We start from the raw sequence: 15,101 nt of genomic DNA, 5'->3' as shown, positions 1-15,101 counted from the left end.
GACATTGCTTAACATTAATTATGATTTGCTAATAATTACATGTCATTTGGCAAAACTGAACTATTTCAATGATTTTGGCAGTGAAAATAATCCATGGAAACCTGCATTTCACATCAAACCACAAATTCTATATTAATTGCCTCAGCAAAGACTGCAACAGTGAACTCCATGAAGGGTCAGGATATAACTGACAATCTTGGATTTTTACGTTCAACTGTGTGTATGCGCATACAAAAAGTTCCTGTCTGTTTTACATATTAATCGCTAATTGTGATTAATTGGATGATGGGCATTTCAGCCTCCTACATATAGGCACAGATTATAATTGCCATCTATCCTTTACCATCTAGCTTTCTGGAATGAAACAGTGGGTACTAATAGTTTTGCTGTCATTACAACCGCCAATTATGGGCCATTACCTACTTAGAGTTCCAAAATGTTTGTGATAAAATTTTTCTACCAGGCTTCCCTGGGAGGCTGGTGTCTGTAGCATTATTGATAATATAGTAAACTGGATTAACAGTTGACTGGCAGGACATTGATAAAATATATTTCCAGATGGATGGATTAGTTCATGATTTGAATGAATGTGGCTGTGTTAGAGATTGATGCTAGTAGTACCTACAGAAAATAGGTCTTGGGACAATTACCCCTTAATTTTATTGGTCATCTGAATATTAGTACGTTGGGGAAATGAACTGCATATCTGCAGGTCATATTAAATTCTGGGCTTTAACACTGTATACAATGCTTGTCTGCTTGGTAGGCTGAGTTGCATCTGGCAAGTGATGTCAAAATTAAACAAAGATAATGTTACACATGTGGGCAAAATTCTTAAACCCTCATGCATCCTTCAGGAAAAGCAACATTCTGTGTACAGTCCTGATCGCCCGCTACAGCAAGGATTTATTAGGTGCAGAAAATAGTTACAAGGATGTAGGACTGGAGGGTTTGAGTTAAAATGAGATGCTGGATAGGTTAGGACATTCTTCCCTGCAGTGCAAGAGGTTGTGGGGTGACCTCGTTGAAGCTTTCAAAATCAAGAGGGACATAGCTAAGGTAGTCGCAATGGTCTTTTCCACTGGGTAGGGAAGTTCAAAACTAGAGGGCATAATTGTAAGGGTGGGAGGGGAAAGATTTAAAAGAGGCAACTTTTTCAAACAGAGCGCCATTCATATATGGAATGAATTGCCACAGGAAGTAGTAGACGCAGGTACAGTTACAACATTTAAAAGACATTTGGACGGATACATGATTAGGAAAGGTTTGGAGGAAATTGGGCCTAATGTAGACAAATGGGACTGGTTTAGTTTGGGAAACCTGGTCAGCATGGATGAGTTGGATCGAAGGGTCTGTTTCCATGTTGTATGACTCTATGATTCCATGAAAGTGGAGGGAAAAAGAACTGCGCATTCTCATCCATGTATTTCCAAAGATATGTTTTAAAGCCACGATGCAAAGTTATACTTTGAGAAATGGAGTCTTCGTAAACGTTCATAAACAGTTCAGTCCAAGGCGTGGCATATATTGGTTCTTGTAAAAGACTCCAGTCAGGCCTTGCTTGGTATACTGTATCTAATTTGGGCTTTTTTCATAAAGTGAGTGAAATTGAGGATTTCCAGTTACAAGGCCTCAAAAAGAACTGGGACTCAACATATGATTGATTTGATTGAAGGAATACATTTGAGTAGATCTTCTGTCTCTGAATAGTCAGAAACCAGATATACACTATTAGTTGCATGATAATCATCCCTTGAAAGTCCCAAAGCAATAAGACGTGGCAATCATCCAAGAAGTTTAAACTTCAGTTGAAAATTACCTGGCATATAAGGGTCTCTTGAAAGGTCCCCAACTCTGTGTTAACTTCAGAGATTTTTTTGAGGGTTCTGATACATTAGCTCAGTCATTTGGCAGGAAAAGTTAGAAGAATTAAAACCTGGTCTAACTGCTAAATAAAAATCTCACTCCTTAACCACTCACACTGATCCTCCCTGCTCCCAAGCACCTGCCCTGAATGAAGGAATGCACAATTTTATATCCAACTCTGCAGAGTACATACACTTAGAAGGCAAAGTAAATTGCGTAGACACAATCATGTGAAAAAAAGTCTGTACAAAACAGATAAATTTTCAATTTGGGAAAGTATGAAGTCATCCAGTTTTAGTTAACCCAACTGATTAGAACTTTTTTTCCATGTAGAGACGAGAAATGGTGGATAAGTAAGCAGATTTACTAAAAATAATCAAAATGGCTTTTAATTTTTTTAAATATAAAAATGTTTGGGCAATTTACTCCTTGTTTCTCAGTTTTTTTTTGTCCTATAGCTGCTGGCTGTTCATTGCTTCTGGCACTCCTTTCCAACTACTAAGTATTTCCCCCAAACTTCACTCTTTTCCTTCTGTTTCTTCCTGTAATCTCACTTGCTTTCTTTTTTCTCTTTCTGTATATATACTTCTGTCTTCTTTGAATAAAGTGGTTAGAGGTAGCTTCATGCACATGATACTTAAGTATGTCTCATTTCAGCTACATCCTTTTTGTGCGATAACAATATAATTTGTTATACCGATCATCATTTCATAATAAAGTCAGGTTCTCATTAGTTCCCTTAAAAATTGCAGCAGTGAGAAATTTGGGCTCAATCATCACAGTACAATCCACAGTTTTATCTAAATTGAGAATCAAATTTGTTTGCATAAATTGACAAACATTAACCAGAGCACTGCAGACTTCCATTTCAAAAAGCGATTCATAAGAACATAAGAAGTAGGAGCAGATACAGCCCTTCAAGCCTGCCCTGCCACTCTACAAACCAGACCTCAACTCCTCTTTCATGCCAGGTCCTTATAGCCCTGAATTTCAAAAATCTATCTATCTATCTCTTCTTTATATACTTTCAGTGACCTAACTTTCACAACTCTCCAGAATAGAGAATTCTAGATATTCACTACCCTCAGAGAATAAATTCTCTCATGATTCAGTTTTAAATGAGGGTTTCCTTATTCTGTAACTATGTCTCCTATTTGAGATTCCCGTCAGTAGTAAAAACACCTTCTCAACATCTCCCTTGTCAGGCTCCCACAGAATTGTGTGTTTCAATAAGATCACCCCACCACTCTTCTAAACTCTTAAAGAATAAATGCTTAACCAGCTTAGCAATTCTTTCAGCAAAGCGATCAGTCTAATGAACCTCTTTTGAACTACTCTCAATGCCAGTAGATCCTTTCTAAATTACAAAGATCAAAACTGTAGACTGCGCTCAAAGTGCGACCTCCCCCGTAACTTATACAGTTGTAACAAGGCTTCTCTATTTTTGAAATCGAACACTCTAGCAATGATGCCTGAAATTCTATTTGCCTTATTAATTACATTATATACACGCATGCTAACATTTTGTGTTTCATGTACTAGAACACTCAGATCTCTTTGTGCCGTATTCAAATAATATTCTGCCTTTTAATTTTCTTTACACTTTCCAATATCAAATGCTAGCTGTCAAGTTCTTTACTACTCACTCAACCTATTTACATCCTGTTACAGATTCTTTAAGTCCTTATTGCAATATGCCCTCCCACCTATTCTTACATTGTCAGTAAATTTGTACACATTACACCCAGCATCTTCCTTCAAATCATATATATAGACAGCAAATAATTATGCTCCTAGGGCTTCACTACCTACATCTTTCAATCAGAAAAAGACCCATTAACCTTGACTCGCTAGTTTCTGTATGTCAATCAATCCTCAATCCATGCTAATACATTACCCCTAATACCATGAGGTGCAATCTGGTGCAATAACCTTTTCTGTGGCAGCTTCCTGATTGCCTTCTGTAAATCAAATTGCACTACATCTACTGGTTCCCTTTTATCAACTCTGCTTATATAGCCTTAAAAATCTCAAGTTAATTTCACAAACATGATTTCCCTTTCACAAGTATGTTGATTCTGTTTTATTGAGTTCAACTTTTCTAAATGTCCTGCAATTTCCTCAGAGGCTCAGTAGTTACCACTGCTGCCTCACAGCACCAAGGATCTGAGTTCAATTCCAGCCTGTGTGCAGTTTGCATGTTCTCCCCATGGCTGTGTTGGGTTTTCTCCCACAGTCCAAAGTTGTGCAGGTTAGGTGGATTCGCCATGTTAACTTGCCCACAGTGTCTAGGGATGTGTTAGGTGGATTAGCCATGGGAAATGCAGGAATACAGTAGGGGGGGGGTGAGTCTCAGCAGGATGCTCTCCGGAGAGTTGTTGGGCTGAATGGCCTGTCTCCACATGGGAGGGATTCTATGATTCTAATAACTGACTCTAGTATTTTCCCATTGACAGAAGGTAGCCTAATCAGGCTATGGGTTACTGCTTTCTTTCTCCCTCCCTGCTTGAACAGGGGTATCATTTTACCAGCTTTCGAATCTGCTGGAACCCTTCCAGGATCCAGTGATTTCAGGAACATTTGCCTCCAGTGTCTCTGCCACCAATTCCTTTAAAACTATTGAGTACAAGCTATCAGAACCTAGCAACTTATCAGGGTCTAGTGCCATTAGCTTGTCAAACACTTTATTCACCAGAATTCAGACTATTGCAAGGTATTTCCTTCCATGAGCACCTTGATTATTTGATATCTTTAGAATGTTTATAGTGCCCTTCACCATTAAGGCACTCACAAACTATCTCGGTTGAAATTATCTGCTATTTCTCTGCTATCAATTCCCACATCCTCCAAAACTCCCACATTCATATTCTCTACTTTTTTTTAATATGTGTGTAGAATCTCTTGCTGTTTATTTTCTCTTTCTTGCCAATTTACTTTCATCATCAATTTCCTCCTGTTATTAGCTTTTTAGTCATCTTCTGCTGATTCCTAAGAAATTCTCAATCATTTGGCTTACCGTAGCTTCTGTCACTTTTTATGCTTTAGTTTTTTGTGAGACATCCTCCTTGACAACCTGTTATAACCCTGTATGATTAATCCTTCTCATCAAGTCCTTCTTTTCAACTGGAATCAATTTTTGTTCAGCATTATGAAATATTTGCATAAATGTCTGCCACTGCTCATCCACTCACCTTCCCCTTAGCCACTTTTTCTAGCCCAGAAAGAGTTCAGACAACTCCTTCTTTATGCTTCTGTAACTGCCTTTATTTGATTTCATTGGTGTGAGACTCAAACTGCTCAATCGCAAACTGCATTTAAAATTATACAACAGCAAAAGCAGAAGTTGCTGGAGAAGCTCAGCAGATCTGGCGCATCTGTGAAGAAAAATCAGAGTTAACATTTCACGTCAGGTGACCCTTCCTCAAAACTGATGGTAGCTAAAATGTTGGCTTATATGCAGAAGCTGCCGGGGGGACGTGGAGGAGGAGGAGGACAAGGAGGAGGTAAAGAGTAAATAATAGATGATGATAGCCCAAACAGAGAGGAGTGCAGTTGGATAGGCAAGGGAGTTGATAACAATCTGGCTAGGAGGGTGAATAGCTGTTAGTGGAGACTGTTAGTGACTAACAATGGGTAGTTTGTAATGGCAAACCACGAGGAAGGGTCACCGGATGCGAAACATTAACTCTGTTTTTAACTTCACAGATGCTGCTAGACCTGCTGAACTTTTCCAACAACTTTGTTTTTGTTCCTGATTTATAGAATTTGCAGTTCTTTCGGTTTTTATTTATTATATGATAACAATGTGGAGTAGGAGGCTAGGACACGGGAGAATTTAGGCCCTAAAATTAGTGAACTCGATATTGAGTCTGGAGGGATGCAGGGTCCCCAAACGGAAAATGAGGCATTTTTCTTCGAACTTTCTCCGAGCTTCTTTTGAACATTGCAGCAATCCTGATACAGAGATGATGGCCGGGGAACACAGTGATGTGTTAAGGTGGCAGGCCATTGGAACCTCAGGGTCTTTTTTGCAGGCAGTGGCAGATGTTCTGCAAAGCAGTCACCAGTGTACGTTTCATTTCCCCAAAGTACAGGAAATCACAGTGTGAGCAGCAAATGCAGTAGACTAGATTCTGTAAAGTGTAGGTGAAGCCCTTGGATGCTGGGGAGGGAGGAGGTAAATGGGCACATGTTACACCTTCGGTGGCTGCAGGGGAACATGCCATAGGGAGGTGTTTGGAGTGAAGCAAGAGTGGACCAGCATGTCCCAGAGGGAACAGTACCTGTGGAAGGTGAACAACGTGGTGGGGGGGGAGGGGAATTTGTGTCTGGTGGCGGCATCTCACTGGAGATGGCGGAAATGGCTTCTGATGATTTTCTGGATGTGGATGCCGGTATGATGGTCGTTAAGGGCAAGGGAGCCCTTTTGCTATTGCGTGGGGAGGTGAGGGCAGAAATACGGAAGTTGGATCAGACCCGGTTGACGGCCTCGTGGCCAATGGTGCTGGGGAATCCGCAGTTGAGGAAGAAGGTGGACATTTCAGAGGCTGCCTTGTCAAAGTTGGCATCTTCTGAACATATGCAACATAGACAGAGGAACTGAGAGAATGGAATGGAGTCTTTATAGGAAGTGGGGTGCAAGGATGTATATCCAGGTAGCTGTGGGAGCTTGGGGTTTTATAGTGAATATTAATGACCAGTCTATCAACAGATATGGAAATAGAGACGTCGAGGAAGGGAAGGGAGGAGTCAGGGATAAACCAGGTGAAAATGAGGCAGGGTGGAAATTGGAAGCAAAATCAATGAGCATTTCCAATTCTGGACAAGAGAGGGAAGCAGCACCGATGATATATTCAATATATAGGAGAAACAGTTGTGGAGGGGGACCAGAACAGAACTGGAACAAGGAATGTTCCACGGTGCCCCACAAAGAGACAGGCATATCTGGGGCCCATCCAGGTACCCATGGCCACCCTGTGACCTGAAGGAAACGAGAAGAATTGAAACAGTTGTTGAGGGTGAGGACAAGCTTGGCCAAGTGGAGGAGAGTGGTGGTGGGTGGGGACAACTCAGGCCTCTGCTCCTGAAGGAAGCTGGAGCCTGCAAACTGGAAATTTTGAAACTGGCGTAAAACATAAAAGCAATCATGGATTACACGGGCAGGAACTGTACCGGGGGAGAGAAGACTGAGACAAGGTAGGAAGAGATGACTCCTGTCGGGCAGGAGCAGGCTGAAACAATGGGTCAGCCTGGACAGTCCTGTTTGTGGGTTTTTGGAAGGAGATAGAAGAGAGCTGTGTGGTTCTGGGGACTATCAGCTTGGAGGCAGTGGGGAGGAGGTCACCAGATAAAATGGGGTCAGCTACTGCAGCTGATACAATGGCCTGATGTGCCATGGTGGGGTCATGGTCCAGGGAAAGATAAGAGAAGGTATCTGAGAGCTGGCATGCAGCCTCAACAATGTCAAGGTCAGTATGCAAGACTACAACAGCATCACCCTTATTGGCAGTCTTAATACTAAAGTCAGGGTTGGATCTAAGCTCACAGAATACAGTCAGTTCACAAAGAGATAAGTTGGATTGAGTGAGGGAAAGGCAGAGAAATTGAGGCGACCATTGTCATGTCAACAGTTCTCAGTGAACAGATCGAGTGGAGGTAAAAGGCCAGAGGGAGAGGTCCAGGCGGAGGAAGAGTGTTGGAGGGAGTCTGTGGGATGGGGAGTGGACTCTTGTCCAAAGAAACAGGCACAGAGGTGAAGACAGCGGAAGCAAAGTACAACATCATGTGCTTGAAATTCGTTAAAATGAGGATGCAGAGGGTTAAAGCTGAGAACTTTGCCAAGTACAGAACGTTCAGCATCAGAGAGCGTAAGGTTAGATGGGATGGTGAATACCCAACAGGAGGGCTGGTTGGGTAAGGGGATGGAGTCAGAGGGACGGGCAGGGGAGGAAGGCTCCAAACGGCCATGGATTTCTCTGAGTTGTGGCATCTTGTAGGGCTTGATGCCTGAAAAGAAAACAACAAGAAATTCTACCATCTTGGGATCTCTATCCCCTAGAGGATCCTTAACTGTGAGATCTTTAATTAGTTCTTACTCATTACACATTGCCAGGTTTAAAGGTAGACTGTTCCCAAGTGGGTTTTAAAACATATTGCTCTAAGAAACAATCTCTGAGCACGCTTCAAATTCGTTTTCCATGTTACCCTTCCCCATCTGATTTATCCAGTCAATATGCAGATTAAAATGACCCATGTTAATTGTAGTCCCCTTCTTCCATTCCCCCAATATTTCCTGATTTATACTTTGTCTTACAGTGAAACAACTCTCTGGAAGCCTATTGATCTCTACTACTCGTGACTTCTTTCCATTGTTATTCCTGATTTCCACTCAAACCAATTCCATAATGCAATTTGTTGCACCTATATCACTACTCAGTACCACACTAATAGTTTTGTTTATTAACAATGATACCCCTTCATTTTCCTCTTTACCTATACTTCCAGAATATCAAATATTTTCAATATTGAGTTTTTAGTTACCCTACAATCATGTCTCTGTAATAGCTAGCAAGTCAAATTCATCTAATTGTGCTATAAACTCACCTATCTTGTTACAAATGCAACATGCATTCAGATAAAGAGCCTTAAGCTTTGACATTTTATCATTATTACTTGTTCTGGAAATAATTACTGTTTTACTCTTCTGCTTATACATTCTATCTCTTCCCATGACACTGACGATCATTTACCTCTTCACTATCATGCATACCCGCTCTCTCGTTTTTTTCCTAAGCTTCTCTTCAATTGAATCCTCACCCCAGTAATGAGTTCAAAGTCCTATCAACAACCTTAGTTGTACAAGGATGAATTCAGGGGTGACACATTAACAAATACTTGGACCAGAAACATTCTGAGCTAAAAATTCTCAAAAGATGTGAAGACAAAACATACATAAATGTCGAGACGGAGCGAGGGAACAGCTGGAGCTTCACATAAGGAGAGTATCAGCAACAGCACTCCAGAAATCAGCTCCATCACATAGAATATGTGATTGTGCACAAAGAGGTAGGCTGCAAGGGCTTTTTGATCTTTTGGATGTGTGAAGAACTTGTCATTATTTTCTCCCTCCTGCAAGTGATAAAATAAACAGAAAGCTTGAACATTATTATTTTTACTGCTGAGTAATCAATTATGACACTTTCTATCTGCAGCACAGCAACAGAAGCAAACTTGTCCTTCAAAAATTTAACCTTTAAACAGTAACCAAAATATAAAGTTACACTTCTGATTTCGTCCTAGCAATGTCATCATAATCAAATGTGTCCTTCATTTTTCCTTAGTGCCAAAACATCAACAAAACAAGACCTGCAGACAAAGGGTTAAATAAATTGGTTAAATCATTTTGATCTGGTTTTAAAGACACTGCAGGGCTTTTTTTTTCAATAATGTTATTTAGTCACTTTTACAGCAAGGAGCTGAATTTCAAAAATAATGATTATATAACATATTCTGTACACCTTGGCAATCTTAGTTTTCTTGGCATTGCAATTGCATAATACAAAATTATACAGGAAACCTGGCTTCATAGACAGTTCTAAAACAAAATATGTACAGATTCTCCAAACATTTGCCAATATTTTATTTGCACATTATGCACAGCTTCATGTATTGAATGTTTGATACATCAGCACATCATCTTGCTGTAATTAAGTCATCTTGAAATCAATAACTGAAATAAAAGTTAAAGGTTAATGGAACAGCACATCATTCTAAACAGAACAAATGTTCTGAATGTTAATAATTTTCACAGCAAATTGTTTTATTTGAAAAATTAAAAGTCCATTTAAACAGTGAACAGACAACAAAATACAATTTTTTTTAAAATGCAATTTTATTGTATGCACTACATCAGATTACTGATGTAGCACAGAAGATATTTGGCTGGATCACTTCAATTATAATTTAGGAAAAACATGTTTACTTAAAATCTATATGGAAGACTGCTAAATGTTTGCCAATTGTATTCTCATAAAGTAAAATAAATAGTATGCATTCTTTTACATAAATAAATTGTAACTTTGTTCATCATCTGTAGATTGTGATTTAGTCGGTAGTTCTCTGGGAAAAAAACAGATGATCTCCTACTGAGATGCAGTTTTGGGGCTACTTATGTCATTGTTGTAACCAGAACCTCTTCAGAAGTGCTTTCCATTAACTTCAATGATATCAAGAATGCATTAAATCAATCCTGTTAAATTACCATCTTTTGTTCCATTACAGTATAAAGTGGATTATTGAAGACTGAAAAAACTTTTTTAAAAATTTTAAACTAAACTTTTCAATTTTGTTAAAAAAGACATACCGGAGAAACAAACTGCTTTGATGGTGTGGATTATAATACCCTTTTACCCTTGGGATTTGATTTTGAATTCAGCCCCAAGATCAAAACCTCATTCTCTGTATTTGTGAAGGTTCCAGTCAGACAACACCCAGTTTGTAGTAACAATGTGTTAGCAATGTGATGGCATTAAGTTATCTTTAATTCGGAGCAAACTGCTGAACTTTGCAGAGACAAATGAAAAGGGTGATTCATATTTAGAGTTAAGCTTTTACAATTTGAAATTCTCATGCTGATAGAGGATGAAAAGTGGATGCCTCATTCTGCACCTGATTTGTCTTTTAACTACTTTGCAACAATCAGAAGTGCAACTAGGAGTACTGCAGGTTTATAAAGAAACAAATTTAAAATTCTATTCTCCAGCACTTAAATAACTTACTTTGATAAGTAAAATATAATGATCAATGAGAAAAATATATATGTAATACCACCTTCACTAAATTAAACCAGTACTGCAGAGATTATGAACTATATTAAGAAGCCTAAACTTAAAATATGTGGTATGGAAGTAGATGTCCGAGGTCAGTTAGGACCAGAACAGATGCAAGATCATTATGGCCAGGTTATCTGTAATTAAAGCTGAATAATTTTGCTTTCATTAAATAAAAGCTATAGTACCAAATTTGCAACAGCAACAATACCATGTTATCTTGCTTATACACACTTCATTCATACTGATATACTCTTCATTTTTAAAAGCATAACTGGAGCAGGATTATTAGTTGTAAAAGGTTCCATACCTGTAAGTAGATTGCAGCTTCCTGATAATTCATCTCCCAGATTTGTTTCAAAGAACCATAGCTCACTCTGTACTCTCGAACATCTGGTGTTGCAATCACTTCAGTATTGATAATGTCATATCCTCCTCCATCTATTAAGGGTACAAAAAGTGGATGGTTCAAAATAGCAACAGGCCAGTCAGGTCAGGCATGATCCTCCAACTGCTACTTAAATTTCATTCATAATGCATTCAAAAAAGGGAACATTATTACTTTGTCTTAGAATAACTAGAACCAGCTGATTGACATAAAATATAATGTGGATGCCTTCCTAATTGGGAATGAAGAGGAAAATAGAAAAAAAGGGAAAAAGAATCTCACTGATCAAATAACATTGAGGAAGAACTCAATATTTTAGCATCTGAATAATGACTAATTATTCAGAACATTATTATGTTCTCACAAAACATGCTTGGTTTTGTGAAGACTGAAAGTTAATTTCAATCTTAGTTTCCTTCTCATTTTAATCATTAGCAATACTATGCTTTATTTATATTGAAGTGTTAATATAATAACACATTCTAGCGTGCTTCACAGAAGCACAGCCATGTAGACATCATTATGTGAACAGGGTTTAATAGGAGGTTATGTGAACTTTAGACAAACATGCATTTTAAGGAAGGCCTTAAAGGAAAAGGAGGTAAAGGAAACAGAGGTTTGGAAGGGAATTAGAAAGCATAATCAGGAGACTGAAGGCCTGGTCACCAGAAGTACAGCAAAAGGGATTTGTGAAGTAAAAACATTGCACTGCGGCAAGGCTGACTCTCCTTGTCTGCAGTGACTTTTATCATCTGTAATTTTCATCAAGGTCAGATGTAGTTGTTGCCAATAGTTTTGTTATTCTATCAGGCAAACATTACATCACAAGGCCAGAAAGACCATGTAAGGGTTACAGAGTAAACGAACATTTAATTTTAACTCATGGTTGGGTGGCTGTCACTAAAGAAATATTGGCCAGAAAGAGCTGAGCACGTATCTCTGGTTTGATGCTGATCTCAGCAGGGACCGTGATACCATGGGATTCCCAACAAGAATTTGCTTCTGATTCATTTATTAAACCCTGCTGGAAGCATACAAGTGGACTTTGGTTGTAGTCAGGTCTCACTGGCTATCTCCAGCTAAGTCAGCTAATGCATTGTCAGGAGAAAGTCCTGCGATCAATGGTTAACATCCCTCCCTCCAACCCAGAAGTTCTAGGGTCAAATGCTACCCCAGGGCTTTATGGCTAAAGATGGAATTCTAACATGGCCAGACAGGTTGAGTGTTAAACTGCAAATCCACTCAATATACTCCAACGGCAGGCAGTAAAAGTGGAAGAGGTCCATGGTCAGCCATGTGATGGAAAGAACAGTTGAGCCTTTACCATTTTTGCCATGCTGCAGACTACAATAAACATATAAAAGCACAACAACTTGATCTCAGAATGAATACTACCACCCTGTCAGAATTACCCATGCATAAAGGCCACATTGGCAAAAACACAAAAAAATGATAAGTCACTTCAGACGCATTAATTAGCTATGTGTTAAAAAGAGAAAAGGAGGTAAGAAATTTGACGACAAAAGAGGAAAGAAGATCCATTTCAGCTGGTATTCCACTTAATCGCAGTCAGCCAAGAATTGGTCATTACTCTCCTCAATCTTTTTGCCTAAAGCATGCAGCACAACAGGAAAAGCTTTCCTAAAATATCACAATCAAGTTCATCAGAAGTATCCATTGTAATCGATGCTCAAACATTCTCTTAGTTCAAATACCTACAACTAAGCTTTTATGCACAATCATGTAACAATGTAGTTACAAAACTCACAAGAGGTTTGCTGGACCATTATTTGCAGAAGGGTCTGTTCAGAAGAAGGGTCACTGGACTGGGACTGGAGAGTTGGAGTTGTGAGGAGAGGCTGGGACTTCATTTTCTGAAGTGTGGGAAGTTGAGGGTTTATCTTGTAGAGGTCTAAAAAATCATGAACAGCATTGATAGGGTGAATGGCAAAGGTAGGAGAGTTTAATATTGGAGGGCATAGGTTTAAGATGAGAGAGAAAAAATTTAAAAAGGAACTGATGGGCAACTTTTTCACAATGGGTTGTGCACGTGTGGAGCGAGCTGCCAGGGAGTTGGTGGAGATGGGTAAATTTACCACATTTGGAAGACTTTAGATGGGTCCATGAATAGAAAAGATTTAAGGAGGGATATGGGCCAAGCAAAGGCAAATGGGACTAATTCAGTTTAAGAAACCTGATTGGCATGGATGAGTTGGGTCTGATTCTGTACTATGTGACTCATTAGCTCGATGACCCGGAATATTAACTCTGCTTTCCCTCCATAGATGCTACCAAACTTGCTGAGTTTCTAAAGCAATTTCTGTATTTGTTTCAGATTTCCAGAATTTGCAGTTTTTGTTTTTTTTTGCTGAACCAAGGATTCTTTCTCTCTTCAATATGCAATTTTTTCAATCCTGAAAGTGGAGATCTGTAATAGAACATGGTTCCAGGTGAAGCAGCAGCTCCTCTTCATTTGAGACTCAGGATGGTGAGCATTCTATTTCACAGACCCACAAAATCATTACATTACAAAGAAGGAAGCCATTCAGCCTGTCACTATTGTACCAGCTCTCCACATTGTAATTTATCAAGCATTGTTCTTTTGCCCTTAGCCTGAAAATCTGCACACTGTCTCTTTTCTGTTAACATTGCAATTGCCTTTTGAATGCCTCCAATTGAACTTCCCTTCACCATTTGTTTAGGAACTGCATTCTAGAACCTAACTACGTAGTGCTCAAAAACATCTTCCTTAATGTCGCTTCTTTCGCTCATTATTTTAAAACTGTGCCCTCTTGTTCTCAATCCTTCCAAGGGGAATAGTTTGTTTTCTATCGAGATTGCTTGAAGTACTCATAATCATGGGTCTTAACAACCTCCTCTTAGCCTTCTCTTTTCCAAGGAAAGCAATTGTACTTCTTCCAATCTATCTACATAAATGATTTTTTTGAAGAAGGGTCCAGACCCGAAACATCAGCTCTCCTGCTCCTCTGATGTTGCTTGACCTGCTGTGTTCAGCCAGTTCTACACCTTGTTATCTCCACATAAATGAAGTTCCTTGTTCTTTGGACTATTCTCATTTTCTATGCACCCTCTACTGCCTTCAGATTTTTCCTAAAATGTAGAAGGCAGAACAGGACACAATGTTCCAGTTGAAGTTGAGCACTGTCTGTATAAGCTATTATCACTGTTATCCCTATCCTCACAAGTTTCAAGGATGTGCTTTTCCTAATATGACTACTGTATAGTGTTCAGGTACAATCAGTAGTAAGAAACTCTGATTAAACTACTCTGTGTGTCTCACTGCATCTCAGACTCTATGGACACTCAGGTCAACAGAAATACCTTTGCTGCTGCCCATGTTGAAATCAGCTAATTCTACATTTTTAAAGTATCAAACTGCAAAATGTCAGGCCAGTTTGGATCAAGGTCAAGCCAGCTGATGTACTTGCTGAGTGAGCATAAAAAGTTTTGAGGACGATTTCCATTATGGGGTTAAGTACAATACATGAAATACAGGTAGATTTCAAATCTATACACATCTATTAAAGCCAGATTTTCAGAAGTAGAGTGTGGGACCTCAAGTGAGATTCCCCCTGCTCGAACCTCTTCTTCTCTCTCACTCCATCCTGAGCGGTTGCAACAGTTTTCAAGCCTCAAAATTGGGTCACAACGGAAAAACGTTTGTGAAGTACTGCATTAGAGGTTTGCTGTTCCCCTCAAAGAACTGCAGCTACCCTAGGTTTTACACGAAGATTCACTCTCTTGTATGGCTCATATACTTCTGTTATGGGAAAATTCTGGGTTTATCTGTGTATTGTATAATTTATTTCTGCAATCTGTACAACACAAAGGACAGAAAGGTTTTTTTACATGATGAAAAGATGAAAAAGTGAGCAACTTATGCTTTAGTTGATCAGATATTTAGCTTTGGTTTCCATCTCAGGAAAAAATAACTGGTTTCAGAGGGGGAAAAGCATAGATTCACTTAAGGAACATTAGAGGCTAAAAGCTTGAAATAC

At 39.2% G+C, this 15,101-nt stretch overlaps 1 protein-coding gene across 1 annotated transcript in view; it reads right to left on the bottom strand.

Moving 5' to 3' along the window:
* tpcn1 (two pore segment channel 1) overlaps window positions 1-15,101 on the bottom strand; it is a 111,188-nt gene that overhangs the window by 65,596 nt on the left and 30,491 nt on the right. The window contains exons 2-3 of the mRNA XM_048556682.2: window positions 11,005-11,135; window positions 8,818-8,994 (exon numbers count right to left, since the gene is read on the bottom strand). Of these exons, the coding sequence (XP_048412639.1) occupies window positions 8,818-8,994; window positions 11,005-11,135 (308 nt within the window). The remainder of the gene's footprint in view (window positions 1-8,817; window positions 8,995-11,004; window positions 11,136-15,101) is intronic.

Source organism: Stegostoma tigrinum, chromosome 26, assembly GCF_030684315.1.
Source record: "Stegostoma tigrinum isolate sSteTig4 chromosome 26, sSteTig4.hap1, whole genome shotgun sequence".
Lineage (NCBI taxonomy): Eukaryota > Metazoa > Chordata > Chondrichthyes > Orectolobiformes > Stegostomatidae > Stegostoma > Stegostoma tigrinum.
Note: the sequence above shows the minus strand (reverse complement) of the source record. Positions and strands in the feature narration are given on the sequence as shown.